At 36.1% G+C, this 20,839-nt stretch overlaps 1 protein-coding gene across 1 annotated transcript; it reads left to right on the top strand.

Moving 5' to 3' along the window:
- Window positions 1-7,009: 7,009 nt before the first annotated feature.
- LOC138836551 (tripartite motif-containing protein 43-like) lies at window positions 7,010-16,883 on the top strand. Its single transcript, XM_070035334.1, has 8 exons — window positions 7,010-7,017; window positions 8,556-8,958; window positions 9,591-9,686; window positions 11,158-11,199; window positions 11,954-12,184; window positions 12,761-12,783; window positions 15,217-15,317; window positions 16,342-16,883. Exons 1-8 carry the CDS (start codon window positions 7,010-7,012, stop codon window positions 16,881-16,883), a joined length of 1,446 nt encoding a protein of 481 aa, XP_069891435.1.
- The last annotated feature ends 3,956 nt before the right edge of the window (window positions 16,884-20,839 follow it).

The raw sequence follows: 20,839 nt of genomic DNA, 5'->3' as shown, positions 1-20,839 counted from the left end.
CTTCCTGGGTTCTGGGACACACAGCCTCTGTCTTGTTCCCTGGTCTTAAGGGCTGAAAACCAAAGATAGTGCACAAGTAGACACTCTGAAGCCCTATAGAGACGCCTTAACTCTGTGGAAAAGAGAAGCAGTATTCCCCACACATTTTTTCTCCCTACCTTCAATCTTAAGAAGCTTCAGCAGAATATCCTGGGCTTCTATCTACAATCATGGTTTCTTGTAGGCCTTTAACAATTTGCCCATTCACAGGAAACCTAACAGTATAATATTCCATGAACTTTTATAGAAAAAAAGTTCACGATATGGTCAAAGGACCAGCTCCATTCGAAGTCTCAGGATTTGTTTGAACTTCAAACCTTATACTCACTGAATTAAGACTCCTGTTTTTGAAACCTATCCCTCTGTTGTCAAAGCTCTGCAGGTAAGCCTCAGACAACTACCAGGTGATCTTGCAGACTTGAAATTCACCTGAGATTGATACCTTTTTAGAAGAGAAAAAGCACAGCTGGTTCACAAAGCTTTCTCAGCTTTTCCCATCTCCTCCCCTTCCTGGATGTGGATGGGCCTGGAGTTGTGGGTGGGGAGACAAAGGATCAGCATCAGTGGAGGCAGAGGATTAGGAAGGTTGCTCCAGAAGAAGCCCACTTTGGAAGGTATGGAAAATGCATCCTTACATAGAGTCTCTGCCCATTGGGCAAGATCAATTTTGGTTTCCCTGTGCTTTTACCAGAACTTTTAATAAAACCTTGAACCCACTTTCTAGGTCAGAGTTTGAGATGAGGTAGGAGTGTAAAGTTCCTATATATTTGTAGGGAAAACTCATACATGTGGTCACCTGGATGGTAACAGTTGTTATTTACCAAATCCACAAACGAGAGAATGGGAATAGTTAACACTTTAGCACCAGGAGACCCCATTCAAATCACCTTGGTGGATTCTGGGCTTCTCTTCCATTAATACAAGCTGTTTTGTGATTTTCTCTATAAAACAATATGTTGGTTGTGTAGCTGTACACTGCCAGTGCAGTTATGCACATGCATTTTGCTGCTTGCATATATGTTGTAAAATATGAAATGGAAATATTAGATAGGAAATATTTTGTTAACATTTGATATTATTTTTGGTATTCTTTTAAATTTTGGTTTTTGTTTTATTAAATAATATATGATTTATGCAAGGAAAATTTTCCTTGGTGTAACTCTACTGAACAATTAACTTACAGTTTAACAAAAGGAAAACCAGGAAGTTGAAGCATTGTTTTGTGTCAGTGAGAGGGGGAGGTATGGCTTAACTGTGGCAAGTCAATAGAAAGAGGAAATATGGGCTAATGCAGTCACAATATTCAATGTACATATTGGAAAATGGAACCAGGTAAATTGAGGAGTTGGGTGGGCTTGGGAGAGATGGGAGAGAATGATGAAAGGAGTGACAATGATCAAGACGCTTTGTATTCACAAACTGAAGTGTTGATTTCAATCCCCTTTGCAAACTACTTAAGTTCTGTTTAGATATACCACCTTTTGTTTGAATCTTTGACTTACTTTTGACTTTTGAGATTCTTGAGTCTTTTATATATAACAGCTTCCTGTTAGGTGCTCATATTAAAGTGTTTTCCTCATTCTGTAGTGAACTTTCCACTTTGATGTTTCAGTCCTTTGTCTAGATTGAACTTTTGTTTCTGGTACCAGAAATTGAACTCAGGATCTTGCTCTTGCTTGGCTTGATTGTTAGTCTGACATTTTGCCACTGAAGCTACCCTCCAGAGCAAGTTTAGTTGTTGTTTTTTTAAATTTAGAAATGGAGTCTTTTTAACCTGGGATAATATCAAATGGAGGATTAAAGGCATGAGTCACCACTGACTGGCTTAAATTGAACTTTTAAAATAGTACCAGATGCACAAATTGTAGTAGTGGAAGGATGATACAACCTAGGGTTCTTTATTTCAGGAGCTGTCTTAAATGCATGTTTTGGAGAAAATGCAGGTAGTACTGGGACATAAGAATCCCAGGAAAGCCCTTGCTAAATACACATGATGTTATCCACATCAAGCAGAGGAGAGGTCGGCAGATGGATGTAAGAGTGGGGTGCTAGCTACCAGACCCAGAATGGTGACCATGATACAAACCATTGTACTCAAAGCCATGACACAGACAGCACTTACTCTGAACAACTGGCAAGTTGAATTCTGACATGCGCAGCTGACTGACCAAAAAGTGGAGGGAAGACATGGAGCTCATGTTTCTATCCTTAGCAAACTGAGAGTCATTACTCAACCTCAAATAAAAACCTCTTTGCCTGTCCCACTAAGAATCTGGAGAACATGAAGACTCACCTCACTTAAAGGGTAACTGATTTCCACTATAACACTGGGAAACTCTTCCTAAACATACAAGAAGGGTTGTGAGCATCAAGAAGAAGTAGTGGATAGGCTTTGGGGGTTTCTGATAGTCTGGTTTCCAGGGTTGTTGTCACAGTGCTTGTATTGAAATCCTGAGTACAAAATGACATGACTTGTTCTATCAGACTGGATCCAGTGTGGCACCTTTTTTTTTTGGAAATGATAGCACTTCAGTTTTAATTAAAGAAATACCACACACACACACATAATTACAAAACTAAAACAATCATCTCTTCCAAAGAAGGAAAGGAAAGTAAGAACTGAAGGTAGGTATCAGCTAGAATTGACTTCATGGACAGAAATGAAGTATGACACCTTTTTAAGCGTGCTCTGATTACAAATTTAAAAGTGTTTAAGAGCATTCGAACCATTGATACCTCAAGTTTAGGTCCCTTTTCAATCTTTTTTAAAAATTTTTGTGTTCTTTAAGTAGCTGCACAAAAGCATTTTCAGTGTATAAATACAGTAGTGCCTCTTAATCAGTGTCACCCCTTTTTAACATTCTCACCCACTGCTCCCACCCCACTTCTTTCCATGCTTTTCTTAATTTTTAGGTAATGTATATATGTATTTATTTTTGTTAGTTAGCAAAGCCATTTATGTGTATAATGCATCTTGGGGCTTTCAGGTGAGGTCAGCAATGTCCCAAACCTCTTACTGCCTGTGCCCTGGGACATATAGCCTTTGTCTTCTTTCTTGATCTGAAGGGCTGAAAAACAAAGATGTTGCACAGTAAACACCTGACCCTCCAAAGACGCTTTTACTGTGTAGGAAAGAAGCTGTGTTCACTACTCATTTTTTTACCTACCATCAATCTTAAGAATGTCTACTTCCTAGGCTGAAATAAACATGGTTGTGCTGGTAGGTTTAGTGTATCATTTTGTACACTCTGTTGGATAAATGAAATTGAGTGCTGGGTCATAATGTCATTCTATGGTTATTTTTCTGAGTAACCTCCACTCTGCTTTCCAGAGTGATGGAACAAGCTTACATTCCCTGCAACAGAGCTACTTTGGGCCACATCCTTACCAGCATCTGCTATTATTAGTGTTCTTGATAATTGCCAGTCTAAATGGAGTGGAATCACCATGTTGTTTGGATTGATTTGCATTTCATTTATGCCAAGAGACCGAAGATTCCTTCATATATTTATTGGCTATGTTTACTTCTGAGAAGTATCTCTTTTAAGTCATTTGCCCATTTATTAATTGGGTTGTTGCTCTTTGCAGGTTTTCTTTTTTTTTATTGTGAAAATATTGTACAGAGGGGTTACAATTACATGGGCAAGATAATGAATACATTTCCTATCAAGCATTGTAGCCTCCTCCTTTGTTTCCCCTTCCCATCCCTTCCCATCCTCCCCCTGCCCCCCAGCCAGTCCCCCCCTCCCCCCCCCCCCCGCACCAAAGTTGTAAAGTTCGTTTTTGACATAACGACTTGTACATCTCATTGTTGCAATGGGTCCACCTATATCCCTATTTAAGTGATTTGTTTTTCCCCTTCCCCTCCACAAATTATACCGACATCAAATACAGTGAAAGCAAGGGTTATGCTGTGGGGGAGGGACATACAAAGCAACAAAGAAATAATCTTATCAATGTGTTAGAAACAATCGCATGAAAGAAAAAAAAACCATTTGAATACATATCTTAGGGTTCATTTCCCTAACATCACCTTATCTGGCCTTTTCTGCTTGACTCAGATATATACTAGATATTTTGCAGGTTTTCTTGCAGGGTGGAGTGGTTTAAGTTTTGAGCTCTAAGTATATTTTGGATATTGGCACTTGTCTGGGAAAAATTGAACTCTTACTCTATTTTTTCATTCCTAAATCTCTTGTCTTTCAAGTTAATTTCTTCACCCTTCTCATTAGTGTAGTCCCCTGCTCACCTTTCTGTGTTTTTAGTAATGTGACAAATAGCATAAAAAATATTTCTTGGCAAAGGTACTCATCCAGAGTATTTCCATCTTTTCCCTTCCTTCCTTCCTTCCTTTCTTCCTTCCTTTCTTCTTTCCTTCCTTCCTTCCTTCCTTCCTTCCTTCCTTCCTTCCTTCCTTCCTTCCTTCCTTCCTTCCTTCCTTCCTTCCTTCCCTCCTTCCTTCCTTCCTTCCTTCCCAGCATCTACCATTATATGAATCAATTTGTTAAATATAAACACACATGTATGCCTTCACTTCTCTGACTAAGGTACTACTTTGTAAACTATGGAACTGAGACACTGTAAGTACACAAGGTTACTGCGCAGAGTTTTGGGGAAGGGAGCCCAGGTAGCTTAGGCTAACTGTAAGTCTGTTCTCCCTTTGGGTAAAGGTGAACAGCAGAAAATTTACACTGGTTCCTTAAAATGTAGGCCATCTAGAGGAATTTTGAAACACTGGGATTTTTGAATATTTAATTTTTTCAATATCCCATGTATCTATGGCATTGCACCCACTTGTAGGAGTATTAGTCTTGGATTACTAACATACTCAATGACCACGAGAAAAGATTATTCTGTTCCTGGTTTATTCTAAACCTTTGCTGCTCCATCATTGCCTTCTTTGAACTTTTGACTAAATTTCGCATCAATAACACTTTTCTTTTTCCCTTCTTCTCAAGTGTTTGTTTTCTACACTGTTTATTTCCATGAAGTTGTCTATTGTGCTGTTAGAATGTCTCCTATCCTTGGTGGATTAGTCAGAGCAGAACAGATGGTCCTTCCTTAAAGTGGGGTCATTTCACTGGGGAGGAAGGAATACTTAAAGGAACCTCATTTGTTACCTTCTTTCCTTTAGGATTCTGCCACATTACTGCTGGCTAAGATGAGAATGGACCAAACCAGTTCTTAAAATGGAATATACAGATACTCAGTTTTCTTATGTTATCAAAATGAAGATCAAGGACAGGGCCCTGGAACATAGTAGAAGCAGAGAGGACTAATTGATTTGGATTTCATATGGAATGAAGAAGGCAACAAGGCTCAGTAGATGGCCTAAGTAGAGAAGAACATGGGCACAGGCTCAGTGATCTGTGCCATGAACATGTCTGATACCTTTTATAGACAATCTCAGTAACACCAGAAGATTTTAGCTAAGAGATGTCATAACCCTTAGCAACCATCAAAATCTTCTACCATGCCTAATAATGGGTGTTCATAGGAATGAACCTGACATTTCTTTCTGAGTGTGGAAAGTCCATGAACAGTGAATATGAAATAGCTGTAAATCTCAAGGTAGGGCCACAGGTTCCCCCTCCTACTAGGCTATACATTCTCATAGTCTAAAGGATGGCTGGATCATGGGTTTCTGAACCGCAGGTTTAAAAAAATGAATTCTTCATACTCTGCCAAGAGACCATTCTATGAATATTATATAATGTGAGTCTGACCATAATAATGAGCACTGTCTCCTGAGAAAATAATTCAACCTATACCAACCACTCATGGTATTTTCCCACTGTAATATTCATACCTTATTTTGATGCACTTACCTGAACTAGGAGGCTGGATTCAAACTATAAATTAAACCTCTATTTCACTTGGTTTTCATAGAAATCTCTGTTTTGTCCTGTTTCTAAACCCAGTTTCATGTGATATAGAGCATTTTTTTTCTCTAAATTCTCTTCTGATCCCTGAAAACTCAGATTTTCCTTAGGTTTTTGTATTTGATTATTTTTATTCTTTTGTCATTTTGATAGACATGAGAATGTGGGTCATATATTTTGGAAAGAATACCACAGAGATGATGCAATCATTCCTCTCATATGAGAAGATTATGACATCAACAGGCCTTATTGATCTTGATCTTCAACTTCATCATAGGGATAAGGCTGTGCTTTGCTATTCTAAAATGACTGCTTTGCCATTTCCTGTGCTATTCCTTAGAAGTGAGCCAGTAATGCTTGCCCTCCTTCAAAGATGTGTGGGGTGGCAGTGAGTTTTGAATTCTCTTGTTGTAAAGGCAGTATCCACATGTAGCTTTGGAATTAATAATAAATTTCCGTCAGTGATGTTTATATATTTTTCAGTGTAGTATTACAAAATAAAATGCAAAAGTTCTAGGATAGAACCTGTTGAATTTTAAGGAAAGATTGTCAAAGAAAGATAAATTTTATGAGAATTATAATTCAACATTATTTTCTTTTTCCTCCTTTAATCATTCTAAACTCTAGTGACAGTGTTCAATTGTTAGTTAAGAAACCAATTTCATTTGAATTTAGTTTTTTTTAGTTTTTACAAAGGATTGAAAATATGTGGTGTTTATATTTCTATACCTGGCTTGTTTCATGCAATTTAAAGTTTTCCAGTTCCATTTAGGTTATTGCAAGTAACAAATAGGAAGTCACAGATTTTTTTTTGCTGAATGATATGTCATTCTGACTACACACACACACACACACACACACACACACACACACACACACACACACACAAACTTTAACTTATTCATTCAATGATGAACACCTGCCTTGATCCTCTGTCTTGTCTATTGTAAGTCAAAATGATAATCATTTATACCTTTCTTTATCTACAGACTAATGTACTCTGGATGGACATTCAAATGGAATGGATCAAATGGAATCTACATTTATAGTGTTACTTTGTTGAAAAAAATTCAATACTGCTTGCTAAAATGGATATGTAAGTACATTCACAACAGTAGTGAAAAACCTCCTTTCTGTGCATCCTTGCATATGCCCATTCCTATCGGTTTGAAGTGATTTGTGAAAGTTATTTTAAATAGCATTTTCCAAATTAGAAATGATGGTATTTTTCGTATTCTTATATAACTTTTTATATTTTAAAACTACTCATTTATATTATTTCTCAATTATTTTATAAAATTAATTTTTTTCTGGAATTTTCATTTCCTGACATACTAATTCCTTGTCAGGGCAATAGTTTGCAGATACTCTGTGCTTCAGCATGGTCCTACACAGCTTTTCTCATGCAAAAGTTATTCATCAAAATAACCTCATTAGCTTTTTCCCATTATTTCACCTTTTTCTTTAAATAGTAGGGACTACACCTGAGGTATCAGATTTATTATTTTGAGATAAGGTCTTACTAAATTGGATTCCTGGTTCACTTGTAATAGCTCTCAATAGCTGGAACTGAGCTGTTCACCACATGCCAGACTCTATGATTTTTTTCCTCCCTGTGTCTTTTGGGGCTTATTTTAAAAAGGAATTATTTACCAATATTTTGAAGTGTAACCTGGGATTTCTTTCTTTATTTTTAGAAATAAATATTTTTTTCTTGATTTTTCTTTAGTAATTGTATATTTCTAGATTTTGCATTCAAGTTAAATAACAGAGTCTAGTTTGATCATTTTAGAACTGTTGTCAGCTCTTAATGATTAAGATATTTTTCAGTGACATTATCCAAGAAGATGTTCAGAATTTCTTTCTCAGTCTCAGCATATTCCTTAAATCTCATGTGCTTTGTACTAAGAAAATGGCATTGGAAGGAACAGACTGAAATTATGTCCAGGGGAAGGTAAATTAGTATTATTGCCTTATAATTTGCAATATTTTCCACATATACCAACCTTCCATAGATTCCTAATAATCTCACTTTAGTGACAAATTATACAGAAGATTCATTGGCAAATATAATCAATCTTTTATTTTTATGTATTTTTACATCTTACTGTAAATATGATTAACATGGGGGTTGCAGTTACATTAATCAATCTTTTAAAGAAATAGTAACAATTGTTATTGTTCTTTGGCTGTTATTGTGCTAGAGTTTGTAGAATCCTGGTGGCCTTGAAGTCATGACCCTGCTGGCTATAATTTGCTCAGTCCTGGGAGTATAAGTATGCAGGAAAAACAAGCTTAAGTATGAATTATTTACGAAGAAGAATGTATTCTTCTGTGCCTGAAGAGGGGGGTTAGAATTTTATATTTTCTTTATACTAATGGTGGAGGATAAAAATGAACAAAATTGGAAAAGTATTGGGAACTGGAACCAGAATTGGAGGTTCCATTCGACAAACCAATATCTAAAGATCTGGATGAGTTCTCATCGGGCCTCCTTCTGTCATATGCAACACAACCTGTCTTCTTGTTCTCATAACTAGTATATTCATAAGAAGAGGATGTTGTGGGGTGTGGAAATGTTTTTTTTATAAAGCCTGCTGTGAAATAATATTTATATCTTTTTTCTCTTGGCAGAAACCTAATTTTGAATGTCTTCTCCAAAGAACTCATTTGTTTGCTTTGCCTAAACTATTTGATGGACCCAGTCACTCTAGGTTGTAAGCACACATTTTGCAGGCCTTGTCTCTACATCTCCAGGGAGAAGGCCCAACATCCTTTCCTCTGTCCTGAATGCAAAAAGCCATATCAAACAGACTTGAAAACTGACATAGTTTTGAGCACAAAGGTATTTATGGCCCGAAGGACCTTAGCCTTCATGTTATCTAACTCTGAAGAAGAGATGTGTAATGAACATAGGCAAACTAAGAATTTCTACTGTGAGGTTGTCAAAGACCAGATCTGCTCCAAGTGCTGTAGGACTGAGGAGCATAGGGCTCACGGTGACTGTTCTGTTGATTGGACTGCAGAGAGATACAGGGTAAGCAATGGCTGGGAGAGAAATTTGATAGTGGGTGATTCACTGAGATCATGAAAAAGAACAAATAAAATCGTTATATATTTTTGCAGTACATGGAGCACTGTGTGGCAATCACTAGAATAAATTATTGAAGAGCATTCCCAACCCATAGAACTTATATTTTTGCCTTTAGAAGTCTCCTACTTTGTATGAAGGGTAATGATGATATTAATGGTGGAGAGAATGTGATAATCAAGTAAAAGATTAAGGCCAATAAACTGGTGATTTCTGGTGACATGGGATATTGTAATCATAATTGCAGATGTGTAATCTAGTGAAGTCTATTAGGATCACTGGTTCACACCTACTACTTGAAAAATACTTAGATCACTTGATACTAAGAATTCACTTAAAAAGATTGGCTGGAGGCACAAAATTACATTTTCCACTATTGTTTAACATCTTTCACATGAATAACATTTTAATTTTATGTTTATTAAGTCTCTGAAAATCTAAAGTTAATCTTTCTAGTAAAGATATAGTGATTACTGTACCTTAAATGCTCATTTATCTAATACTGTTGTCATGTCCATCATGACATCTCAATTTTCATCTCAATTTCTCTTTTGTTCATATTTAACTTTCTTTGATAGAAGAAGCTTCTGATGCAAATGAATTTTCTATGGAAAAAGAAAGAAGAAAACCAAAGAAATCTGGATGAACAAAAAAACATAAATCAAACATGGCTAGTAAGTAAGAGACTCTTCTTCCTGAACACCAGCTTGGAAACTTGGTACTCCTACAGAAAAAAAACAAAACTTAGACTAGATTAATATTCTCTATGGCTTTTTTGAGCAGGCAATGCTGTAGACTGAGAAACACAAGTCTTTATGTGATTTGTTATTCAAAATATCCGCATGGGTATTTCCATTTCTTCTTTAATACCATCAATTATCAACAAGCCTGATGATTCCTCAACCAAACCTGGACCACAATTAGTTTATAGATAAACACAGGCTTACACACAAAGACAATGAAATAAATTTCTAAGTGATTTTTTCATAAGTTAAAAATCACTTAATGCTGAGCAAAACTTGAATGGATATTTCCTGAGTCTAGTTGTTGAGTAATTCTATGGAGATTTAAGGACTGCTATAACTAAACAAACACTCTCTGGAGGATATGCACTAATGATGTGAATTAAATTATAAACCTGAGAAGGCAGTGCTAAGGGGTGTTGGAAATGTAATAAGAGCAAGAAAAATTGAGGCTCTAGATGTTAACATACATTATTTCACAAATATCTAATGGACACTAGTGTTGGAGTGATATAAAAAATCTCCTCATTCTCTAGGTTGGAGACAAAATTGAATAATAAAATCAAAGCTGAAAAAATAAAGAGAATCCTATAGTTTTAAAGGAAATACAAAACATAAACTGATTACAAATCAGTTGAAGTGAAAAAGTTCAAAATAGACTTGCTAAGAAAAATATCATGAAATAGTGATGGGTTTTATGTGCAGTGTTGAAAAGGATAAATGCAAGAATGAGACATATTCTTTGAATTAGAAATAAATGCAAGGACTGCAGAGAAATACAATGGAACTAGTTAAGGTGTTTGAGGAAGGAAATATACTAAATTTAGTTGTAGATGAGTTATATTTTCAGTTCCTGTAAGGTGTCTAATACAAAATATGCTGTAGGCAATTGGTGAATGGGGTTAACATTTATGAGGAGGATTAGACATGGACAATGATATTTCTCAAGCTATTAACGTATCTCAGAACTAAAATAGAAAACCCATTGAATAGTCTAGAGGAGATTAAATTCACATAAATACCATGTGAATTTGCCGAGTTAATGGCTCAGACTGGGATGAGAAGGTGGTAAATGTGAGTTATTCAAATTAAAGCAGGAGTAAGTGTTTAGTAAAAACAAGTATATGAGAGTTTTATAACAGGTAATAATAAGGGAAATTTAAAATGTAACCCAAAGCTAGTTCTTAGTGAGATAAAGATTGTCATTCTAAGCTTTCCTTGGTAAATAATTTGATATAAGTCTATCATTGAATGACTTTTATAAAAAGCAATGATGGGAAGTACCTATTTTCAACACAAGGTTTTCTAAGGTCAAATAATGGCATATAAGCCAAGCGAAAAACTGGGTCAATGGTTCTTTCAAAGCAGTAACACTAAAAAATGAATGTTTAAAACTTGAAAGAAGATTGGAGAAGTAATCAAGAAACATGAATTAGTACTAAAGGTTTAGAGAATGACTCTAGTTACCACTATTGGGTTAACTAGGGTTACTGTTGAAACTGTCCTTGTCAACATTGTCAAAGTCAGGTAAGAAATAGACTGTGCCACCTAGAAAAGATTCTGGTGTTCTCCTAGGGGTCAGGAAATATAGACATGCACTTCATGGATCTGGAGACATAGATTTTAGAAGACTTCTATATTACTATAAGATTTATTGTTTGTTATTATTTCCAGAAATAGAAGAACATGCCTGTAAGTAGGATGTTTGCATGTGAGGAAGACAAATTAAATTAGTCATGAGTTTCCATATGAAACTGGAAATCACTGATAATGTTTTTCTGATTTTTTAAAATGTTGGTATATCAGGGAAACTAGTCAAAAGCATTGTTCTGAATAAACTATAGTGCACTAAATAAATGTGAATGTAACACCAAAAAGAAAGAAGGAAAGAATGTGTCCCTAATGTTCACTGTTTAATGAACATAGCCTATGGTAAACATCACAGGATAGAGCATAAAGGAAATAACAAAATGCTGAAATAAGGATACAGGTTGACCCATTGTAACAATGAGACGTACAAGACACTATGTTGAAAACATAGTGGGGAGAGAAGGGATGGTAGGGGAACTGTAACTGTAACATGTAACTGTAACCCCTCTGTACAGTATTTTTACAATAAGAAACATATAAAAAAAGTATAGACAATGTGGATGATAGCATCCTGAATTCATGTATCTGATTTTACCTTGTGCCTTTAGGATTATGTGAACATGCGAAGCCAATTGATCAGCGATGAATACTGGAGGCTGAGTGATCGGTGGTACAAGAAAAAGGAAAGTTATTTACAGAGACTTGAGTGTGAAAAGCTAGATACTTTTCAAAAACTCTCAGATAATGAAGGCAGCATGTTATTGACAGAGACTTCCCTGGGAGAAATGTTTGATGCACTGAAGGAACTGTGCCGTAAACCAGACCTGGAGCTCCTAGAGGTGAGAGATGGGGAATGACAGCCAAAGTGTGATTTTTGAGACAGTATTCTTGATGTCTTCCATTCTTTGTTTGGAAAGTGATTTCCTATGTTCTTATAAAAGAGAAAGTCAGATTTCCTTATCCTGGAGCAAACAAACATAAATTAAGAAATATTTGTGGAAACGTGGAGTAGCATGTAGGGAATACAATAATAATAATAATAATAATAATAATAATAATAATAATAATAATAATAATAATAATAGTTTACTGACAAACTCCAGGTGAGTATTTGCTTTGAAGGTATTTGAAAATTCTGAAAAATTTCAAATTGATAATATATTCCTTCTTCCTTTTTTATGTGCTTTTTAGCAATTGCAACATACTTACTATGCACTGTACTTAATACTTTTTTTCTCAGCTGGGCACGGTTGTACTAACTACTCAGGAAGGTGAATCATGAGAATCACTTGATCCCAAGCATTTGAGAATAACTTGTTCAATATAGTGAGAAGCAATTCTGAAAGAAATAAAAAATATCATGCATACACTCTGAAACTTGTGATTAATACTGATATTCTTTTTATTCTTTACAGAATTTCGAAAACATGTTTAAAAGGTAAGTTGATCTTTACTTTCAAAATTTCAAAAATATTAGTGATTTATAAGACAGTTGTAAAGAACATCTCTGCTCCACCTATCTGACATCAGTATTTTCATCTATTTCTCTATCTATATTTATTTTGTTATTCATTCATTCATTTTTGAATAAAATGTAGAATAAAATAATCTCCAACTCTGCATGTATTTGCCTCAGCCTCATGAGTTCTGGTATGGGCATGCTTAACCACTCATGTCTTACTAAGTTAATCTGCTTGTTTCAATAGTTAATTCAATATAGTTTGACCTATCTTCCTCAAAAATAAAGAAAGGGTTTTTATTTTCCCTCTAAAGTTAGAGTTGGGCAAGGTTATTACTTGCAAGATGGTGAGATTGTTGAATGGACTTTATTACCATTCTGATATAAATGTTCAAACTCTATAATGAAAATGATACCTCAAGTCATTTTTTTCCATTATGTGCATGGAAAACATTAAGTGTTTCAAATCATTCTACAGTGTACCAGGATAAAAACAAAGCTACTCAGGATTTGAAGACTTCCAACCCCAAATGGAAAGGCTGACTGCTATAGTTAGGGAAACTGTATCCTAGAAAACTGGAATCCAGCCAAAGTGGAGTTCCACAAACCTTGGTGTGTGGTTATAGAAAGTAAACATTTCAATGGGACTAGAATAGCAGAAAATTCAGCCAGCCCTTCTGAAATTTCCTCCTGGTTTGAGATTATTCCTCAGTCCCAGGATTGGGAGGAAGACAGACCTTTTGGTGATTATTGGAACTCAAGTTTAAGATAAAAGTGGCTAGATATCGGGGTTGGAAGTTGGCTCAGTGGTAGAGCGCTTGCCTTGCATGCCTGAGGCCCTGGGTTCGATTCCTCAGCACCACATAAGAAAAAAGCCAGAAGTGGTGCTGTGGCTCAAGTAGTAGAGCTCTAGCCTTGAGCTGAAGAGCTGAGGGACAGCGCTCAGGCCCCACGACTGGACCCCCCCCCCCAAAAAAGTGGTTAGATATGGGGTTGAAAACTTGATTTTTATGAAACAAATGCACATTTGCTTCACATTCTAGTTTATGGAGATTCAGAAAGGGAGAATTTGAAATATCCTCAAAGAGTAAGCAACGTATTTAAAAAGTGTAACAGAGGCTTTTTCTATCATATGTTTTTGGCTCCCTTATAGACGATTAGGTGGTCATAGGTCTGAGGGTTCATGTCTAAGACTCATTTTATTCTGTTGCTTTTGGTATTCTGGCTTTTCTGTCATTACATATTAAGTTTGGGGCTGGAATTTTGATGGGTATTGCATTGAATTTGTAGATAGCTTAAGGAAGTATTGCCATTTTCTTTTTTTTCTTTTTCTTTCTTTTCTTTTTTTTTTTTTTTTGGTGAGTTCACAAACTTCTTTGTTTTACTCATCTAGGGAAGTTATCCATGAAAGGAACACAAAGTAGTCTTCTTAGGTCAAGATAAGATTTCTCTAGCAGAATCAAATTCAACAAACTCCTATCATATTTCAAACGTAAATCTCAGGTTTTTCAAAATAGATGTAAGAATGAAAATGCCCATAGAAAAAGAACAAGTGGTAATAACTGATGACGTGACTTTTATCCATTGTCATTAATGTTTAATAATAGGATAAATAAAATTAAGCTTCCTATTCATTCCTTTTATAATTGTCCTTTCACCAGTTATAAATTTTAGTATTGCCATTTTCATGATGTTTAATCCTCCAAGTCTGAGCACATGGGAGGATTTTCTACTTCTTTAAATCTGCTTTGATTTCCTTTTTCAGGTTTTTGAAGTTTTCATCATAGGGGTCCTTTGTATCTTTAGTTCATTTAATAGATAGATTTCTTTTGTTTTGTTTTTTGGCTGCTGTTGTTGAGGCTTATACAAAAGGACTTGCTTTCCTGATTTCAGCCTCATTTTACTCATTGTTGACATATAGAAAAGCTTTTGGTTTGAGGGGTTAATTTTATACCCTGCTACTTTGCCAAAAATATCAGGTCAGGTTGAGTAACTTGAGAGAGGAATCTATGGGGTTCTTTAAATACAGGATCAGGGGCTGAGAAGGTGGCTCAGTGGTAGAGCATTTGCCTTGCTTGCATAAGGCCCTGGGTTCTATTTCTCAGCACCACATAAGCAAAAAGAAAAAAGCCGGAAGTGGCGCTGTGGCTCAAGTGGTAGAGCGCTAGCCTTGAGCTGAAGAGCTGAGAGACAGCGCCCAGGCCCAGAGTTCAGGCCCCATGACCGGACCCCCCAAATAAATAAATAAACAAATAAATAAACAAACAAATAAATAAATAAATACAGGATCATGTCATCTACAGAGAGGAACTGAGAGGCTGGGGTAACATTATTACTTATGTAACTGTAGTCCCTCTCTACATCACCTTTACCATAAAATGTAATTCCAAAACGTCTGTGTCTCCTTTACAGAAGTGAGTCTATGCTGATGCTGCACATACCTCTGCTTATGCATCCCCGAATTGATGCCTGGCCCATCACTGGATTTATTCGTATGCTCAAACAATTCCAAGGTAACGGACAGCTGATTTCAGGAATTCTTAATTCTTTACCAGTAATGTTCCCAGTAGCATCTTTCTCTGTTGCTCAACACTGATTCTTAGCTAACACATTTCATAACCAAATTTGCCATTATAGAAAACAAAAGTATGTGCAATTATCCTACCTGCTATTAAAAGCCAAATGTACCAATGACATTCACACACCTAACTCACATCCCAGCCCACACACAAGTTCTCAACCATCATTGAGAGCTTCTTCATTTCTTTTCTTTTCTTTTCTTTTCTTTTTTTTTTTTGCTGGCTTAGCTTCGTTTACATTTAACATTTCATTATAACAAATGTATTCAGTCAGGACACATTTTTTATTTATTTATTTTAATTTTTATTTTTTTTATTGTGAAAATACTGTACAGAGGGGTTACAATTACATGGGCAAGATAATGAGTACATTTCTTATCAAGCATTGTAGCCTCCTCCTTTGTTTCCCCTTCCCATCCCTTCCCATCCTCCCCCTACCCCCGTACCCAATCATCCCCGCCCCCCCCCCACCAAAGTTGTAAAGTTTGTTTTCGACATAACGACTTGTACTTCTTATTGTTGCAATGGGTCCACCTGTATCCCTATTTAAACGACTTGTTTAATCTCTATGAAAATTCATATAGTTGAACTTTCACTTATGTGTTTTTATGGTCAAATTATCATATGCTCAGGTAAGAAAATATAATTGATTTTCTGAGCAGAGTGGGTCATCTCTTTTGTTACTAATTTAGAATTATTAGTAATCCCACAATCCACATGCATTATCAGAGTTGAAGCAGAACAGAAATATCCCTGCTGTTTACCAGTTCCAAGAGACTGCATAAAATGTCTTCATATGTGTAATTATGTATTTATTTCAATAAATAACAGTAGCCCTTAGATATTAGTAAATGTTAGAGTTCCTTTCTTGTCCTGACTTGTACTTAGCCACTGTGCAAAGCTAATAATCACTGGAAATTTTCAATACTATTTAAATTATTTTTTATCATTCCTGCAGTATCTGTTTCCTGGGAATCTAAAATACCCACATACCCTGTGCCATTGCTTGAAGAACTAAGAAGTCGAATCTTTGGCCCCAGTCTTCTTGAGGTCAGCCAAACTCAGTCAGAACCTGAGGGTTTTCTCACATGGGGAGATCAGTCCTGTGCTTCTGGCCGGTATTACTGGGAAGTAGATGTGAAGGACCATGAGAACTGGGCAGTTGGATTTTGTGATGATTCTTGGACAATGAGAAAGGACATGCGACTTGACTCTGAGGGGATTCATCTACTTTTCTGTGTGAAACAGGGCAAGGGGATCCGAATGTTTACCTCTTCGCCACTTTTACCTCAGTACATAAAGAAGCCCCCAGGCCATGTGGGAGTGTTCCTGGATTATGAGGTTGGCAGGATAAACTTTGTTGATGTGGCCAATAATTCCCCCATTTTTAGTTTCCTCTCCTGTCCCTTCTCCTCCCCTCCCAGGCCTTTCTTTGCTTTGGCCCCAGTTCTTAAGGTCAGTTCTCACCAGACTGTGAAGGAAGGGAATGCCAGTGCCTAAAAGACTGCTTCAGAGCTTTTAACTTCCTTAGTTTTAGTTTGATTGTGTTTCCTGTAACAATGTGTACTGTTTTAATGTTAGTGTATTGTTAAATTTATAAATTGACTTTAATTTTAAATAAAAGGTCTCTTAGAATACTTACTGTTGCATCTTAATTTGATGTTGTGGTTTTACCTGATTTCCTTGCCAGGTGAGGTAAAGGGATATCTTGTGTGGTAGTTCAGCAAGTTCCCCATCACTGGGACTGAAATATGAAGAGACACAGATGTTACAAAGTGGTAATTGCTCAAATATCAAGATTAAAAACTTGAAAAATGTTCAATAATTTCTGTAATAGCATTTCCTTAGCGATAACTTTGAAACATTTCTATATAGGAGAAGGAGTGAAACTCACTTTCAGGTCTAAACTAGGCAAACTTGTATTTCCTTTCAATTCTCCTTCAAGGGAAATTGAATGATTAGGCATTACCTTAGCACTGCAGACTTAACCAGAATCCCCTGGCAGTTCTGAGTTTCACTTAATTAATGGAACAGGCTTATAAAAGGAAGCTGTTGATCAATATCACCTTAGGTAAGGAATACTGCTTGACATGTGTAAGAAATGCAAATGTCAGCTCTGAATTCTACTTGAGACAGGCAGCAGGAAGAATGGGCTACCCAGGATCATCCATGCGTCAAGACCCTCTCTTGGTGCTGGGAATTCTGTATCGAAAAAGCACTTGTTTGATTAGTAAATACTGTACTTAATTCTCTTCCTTTGTAGTTTATTTGACATCAATGATAGAATAAAATTGAAAAGAAAAATAATTTCTTCACAAGTTTCTTTAATCAAGCCAGGCACTGGTGATTCACACCTGTAATGCTGGCTACTCAGGAGACTGAGAACTGAGGATCATGGTTCGAAGCAAGCCTGGGCAGGGAAGTCTGTGAGACTCTTATTTCCAATAAACCACTTACAAAACTGGAAGTGGTGCTGTGACTCAAGTGGTAGAGTGCTAGCCTTAAGCTGAAGAGTTGAGGGACAGCACCCACACCAAGAGGACAAGCTCCAACACCAAAAAACAAACAAAAAAAACCCCTCACAAACAAGTTTCTTTTATCTAAAATGATCTTTATTGAGTTAGTTGCTTTGTGAACTGTCTAGAATTACAAACATGGATTTATGATTTGATTTCAAACAACGCATAAACACAGTTTGCATAGCTCGACAGAACTCTTACCCAAAATACACATTAAATTTTGAAGTTTTAAACTTTGTTTTAGCTACTACCTTCAACTCTTTTGTAGAAATCTAATCAATATCTAGTTTATCCATATTAACATCTAGGTTATGCTCCAGTCTATAATCTCTTTGAAGAGATAAATGTGATTCCCAGTGACTCAATATAAAGAAACTTACAACAAGCTAAGCTTGTACTTTCTCAGAGCAGTAGCATGGGACTTGCTGAGGAGACTTATGAATGTTGTTTCTGCCCATCTGAGAAACCCTGATCACTTAGAATCATTAAGTGAATTTATATCATTACGTCTACAGCAGATATTACTGACAGATTTTTCAGGTGAGATCCAATATAGAGAAGGGGGAGCTCTTGTTACCCTACCAATCCAAAACAAATAAATGATCTGCTTTATATTGTTAGAAACTGAATTTTACCCTTTACAAGGTGCATCTTCATATTTAACATATTATGATTATTATTTTGTTACATTCTCTTTTATCTCTTCTTTTTTTATTAGGTCTGGATCTGGAGCTGAAAATGTCAGTACCTGACATTTTCACTCATTGGCTAGCCCTCTACCAACCAAGCCACACTTCCAACCTCTGTTGTTTTCTCGTTATATATTTTAGAGTCAAATAGATGCTTCATTAGTACAGTAATGTATGCATTCCATAATTTTTCCTAGGCAGTACATGGACTCAGAAAGTAGTTTGATACCTTCTAGTAGTAATATATTTTGGGGAGCACCTAAATATCCACTGAAAATTTATTCATATTTTTTGTTTCTGTATGGTTGTTACATAGACACTATGGTGTATAAATGTTGTACACATACATACAGATCAGATGTAATGTTCTTTACCATATGCACAGAAAATCCATTGAACACCTTGAGACATGGACTTTAAAGTGCAGTATATAATCAACAGTTCTGTGCATTAAGTTTTAAACAAGTCAGGAAATAATTGGCTATAGAGAACTGAAATACAGGTGACCCCAAAATGATACCAAAACACACAGGAACACCTATAGTCATGCACTGCATTGATGATCTTTTGGTTATTAGAGGACCTCTTACATGATAATGCTCTCCTAAGATTAAATGGAACTGAAAAACTTGTCACTTAATGATAGCAATAGCCATTGTCCAATCATAGTGCTTCCTAATAAGTTTATGGTAATGCTGATGAACAGAGGCCTAGTGTCTTGCCAATTGTGTAAAAGTGGAGAAAAGACAGTTGTGTGTAAATCACTGAAGAGGGGAGAGTGGGTCATAAAGCACTGAAGTGGGGAGGCTGGGTCTTAGTAACTTCTCTCAGCCATCCTGGTGCCTTGCTGGGTGGAAGGGGCTTTCCATTCAGTGCTGAAAAGCCTAGAAATGAGAAAGGCAATTCATTGAATTGCAGATGTGATGCTGCTTAGCCTTTGGAGAGTAAACTTTTGCTACCAAGAATGCTCATCTTTAATTACCTCCCTAAATGGTTTGATTCACTCACCTCTGAATAGCCCCTAAGATTTCCGTAAATGAAAAAATCTGAGGTGGACCTCTCATACAGTAGGTTTAGGCTGACCCCTGAGCTACTTCCTAACATAGAGATTTCTGCTTGTATGTGTTCTACTTTCTAAAATGGACCAATTTTGTTAAGGCTTTGTCTCCACCTCAAGCATGTGGTTTTTGTCTTTAAAGCTGAGTTCAAGTTTTGTTTGAGGCTGCAAGTCTTGAGACAAGAGCTCATCTGCAAACACCAGCTCTCTAATAAAGACCCCCCTTCAATCTCTCAAAATGTGGCTTCTCTGTTCCTCACCAACTGAGTTAACTTACAAGAACATTACATTCATAATGATCATATCTGGTGATATTAATGGTTTATTTAACTACAATACTATATTTTAAAGTGTTATTTTTTAATGTACTACCTGTAATTACAAATGTATTGCTTGTTGTAGAACATATGCACCATGCTATGTTTCAGAGCTTTTATAGCTCCTGTTGAAGTATTATCACTGAACCAAGGAGCCCTGTAGAGTGACCTGCTCCACCTAGTTTAGTGTGAACAGAAGCTATGATATTCACACAATGAGGAAATAAAACAATGACAAAGGATTTCTCAGAATGAATTCCTGATGGAAAACAACATATCACTCTATTTAGTATTGAAATAAGGAAAGATACAACTTTTTCTTTCTTTTTTCTTCTTTCTAAATTCAGGTACATTTTCTAAGCAGGTCCTCTATAATTTAACCTCTATGCCCACGTATTTTGCTTTTGCTATTTTTCAGATAGGGTCTCACTGTTTAGGAAGTGATCCAGCTCATCCTGCTACTTACATTTCCTGCCTAGTGCAGTTTATAAGTGTGGGCCACCAAGACAGTTTTCAAGAACAAATTATTTTTAAAACTTTCATTTTTCTGGTAACAAATTTTGAATTCAGCTCCTTGATCCTTTATATCATGTTTACTTATTTGCACTTCTACCCTTCTACCCACTTTTTGCTGGTTATTATGGAGAAAGAATTTCCCAGAATTCTTGGCTTAGTCTAGCCTTAAAACAAGATCCCCTAATTCTCAATTTTGTGAATGTCTAGGAATGAATGAATACAGATTTGAGCCACAAGTGCCATTTCAAAATACATAGCAAAAGTACTATTTTCTGGGGTTAGTCATAATAATTATATTTTTTCTGTGTGAAAGGCATTGACAGTACTGCTAAGTAATTAAAAGTTTAACTATTAATTT

This window comes from Dipodomys merriami, unplaced genomic scaffold (assembly GCF_024711535.1).
Source record: "Dipodomys merriami isolate MVZ:Mamm:240054 unplaced genomic scaffold, mDipMer1.0.p SCAF_25, whole genome shotgun sequence".
NCBI lineage: Eukaryota > Metazoa > Chordata > Mammalia > Rodentia > Heteromyidae > Dipodomys > Dipodomys merriami.
Note: the sequence above shows the minus strand (reverse complement) of the source record. Positions and strands in the feature narration are given on the sequence as shown.

Bases quoted from the DNA above. Each gene is read 5' to 3' on its own strand.
- LOC138836551 (XM_070035334.1), top strand. The intron at 9,687-11,157 runs GTAAGTAAGAGA...AAAACTTGAAAG, and splicing joins ACATAAATCAAACATGGCTA to AAGATTGGAGAAGTAATCAA. The intron at 11,200-11,953 runs GTTTAGAGAATG...TTGTGCCTTTAG, and splicing joins AACATGAATTAGTACTAAAG to GATTATGTGAACATGCGAAG.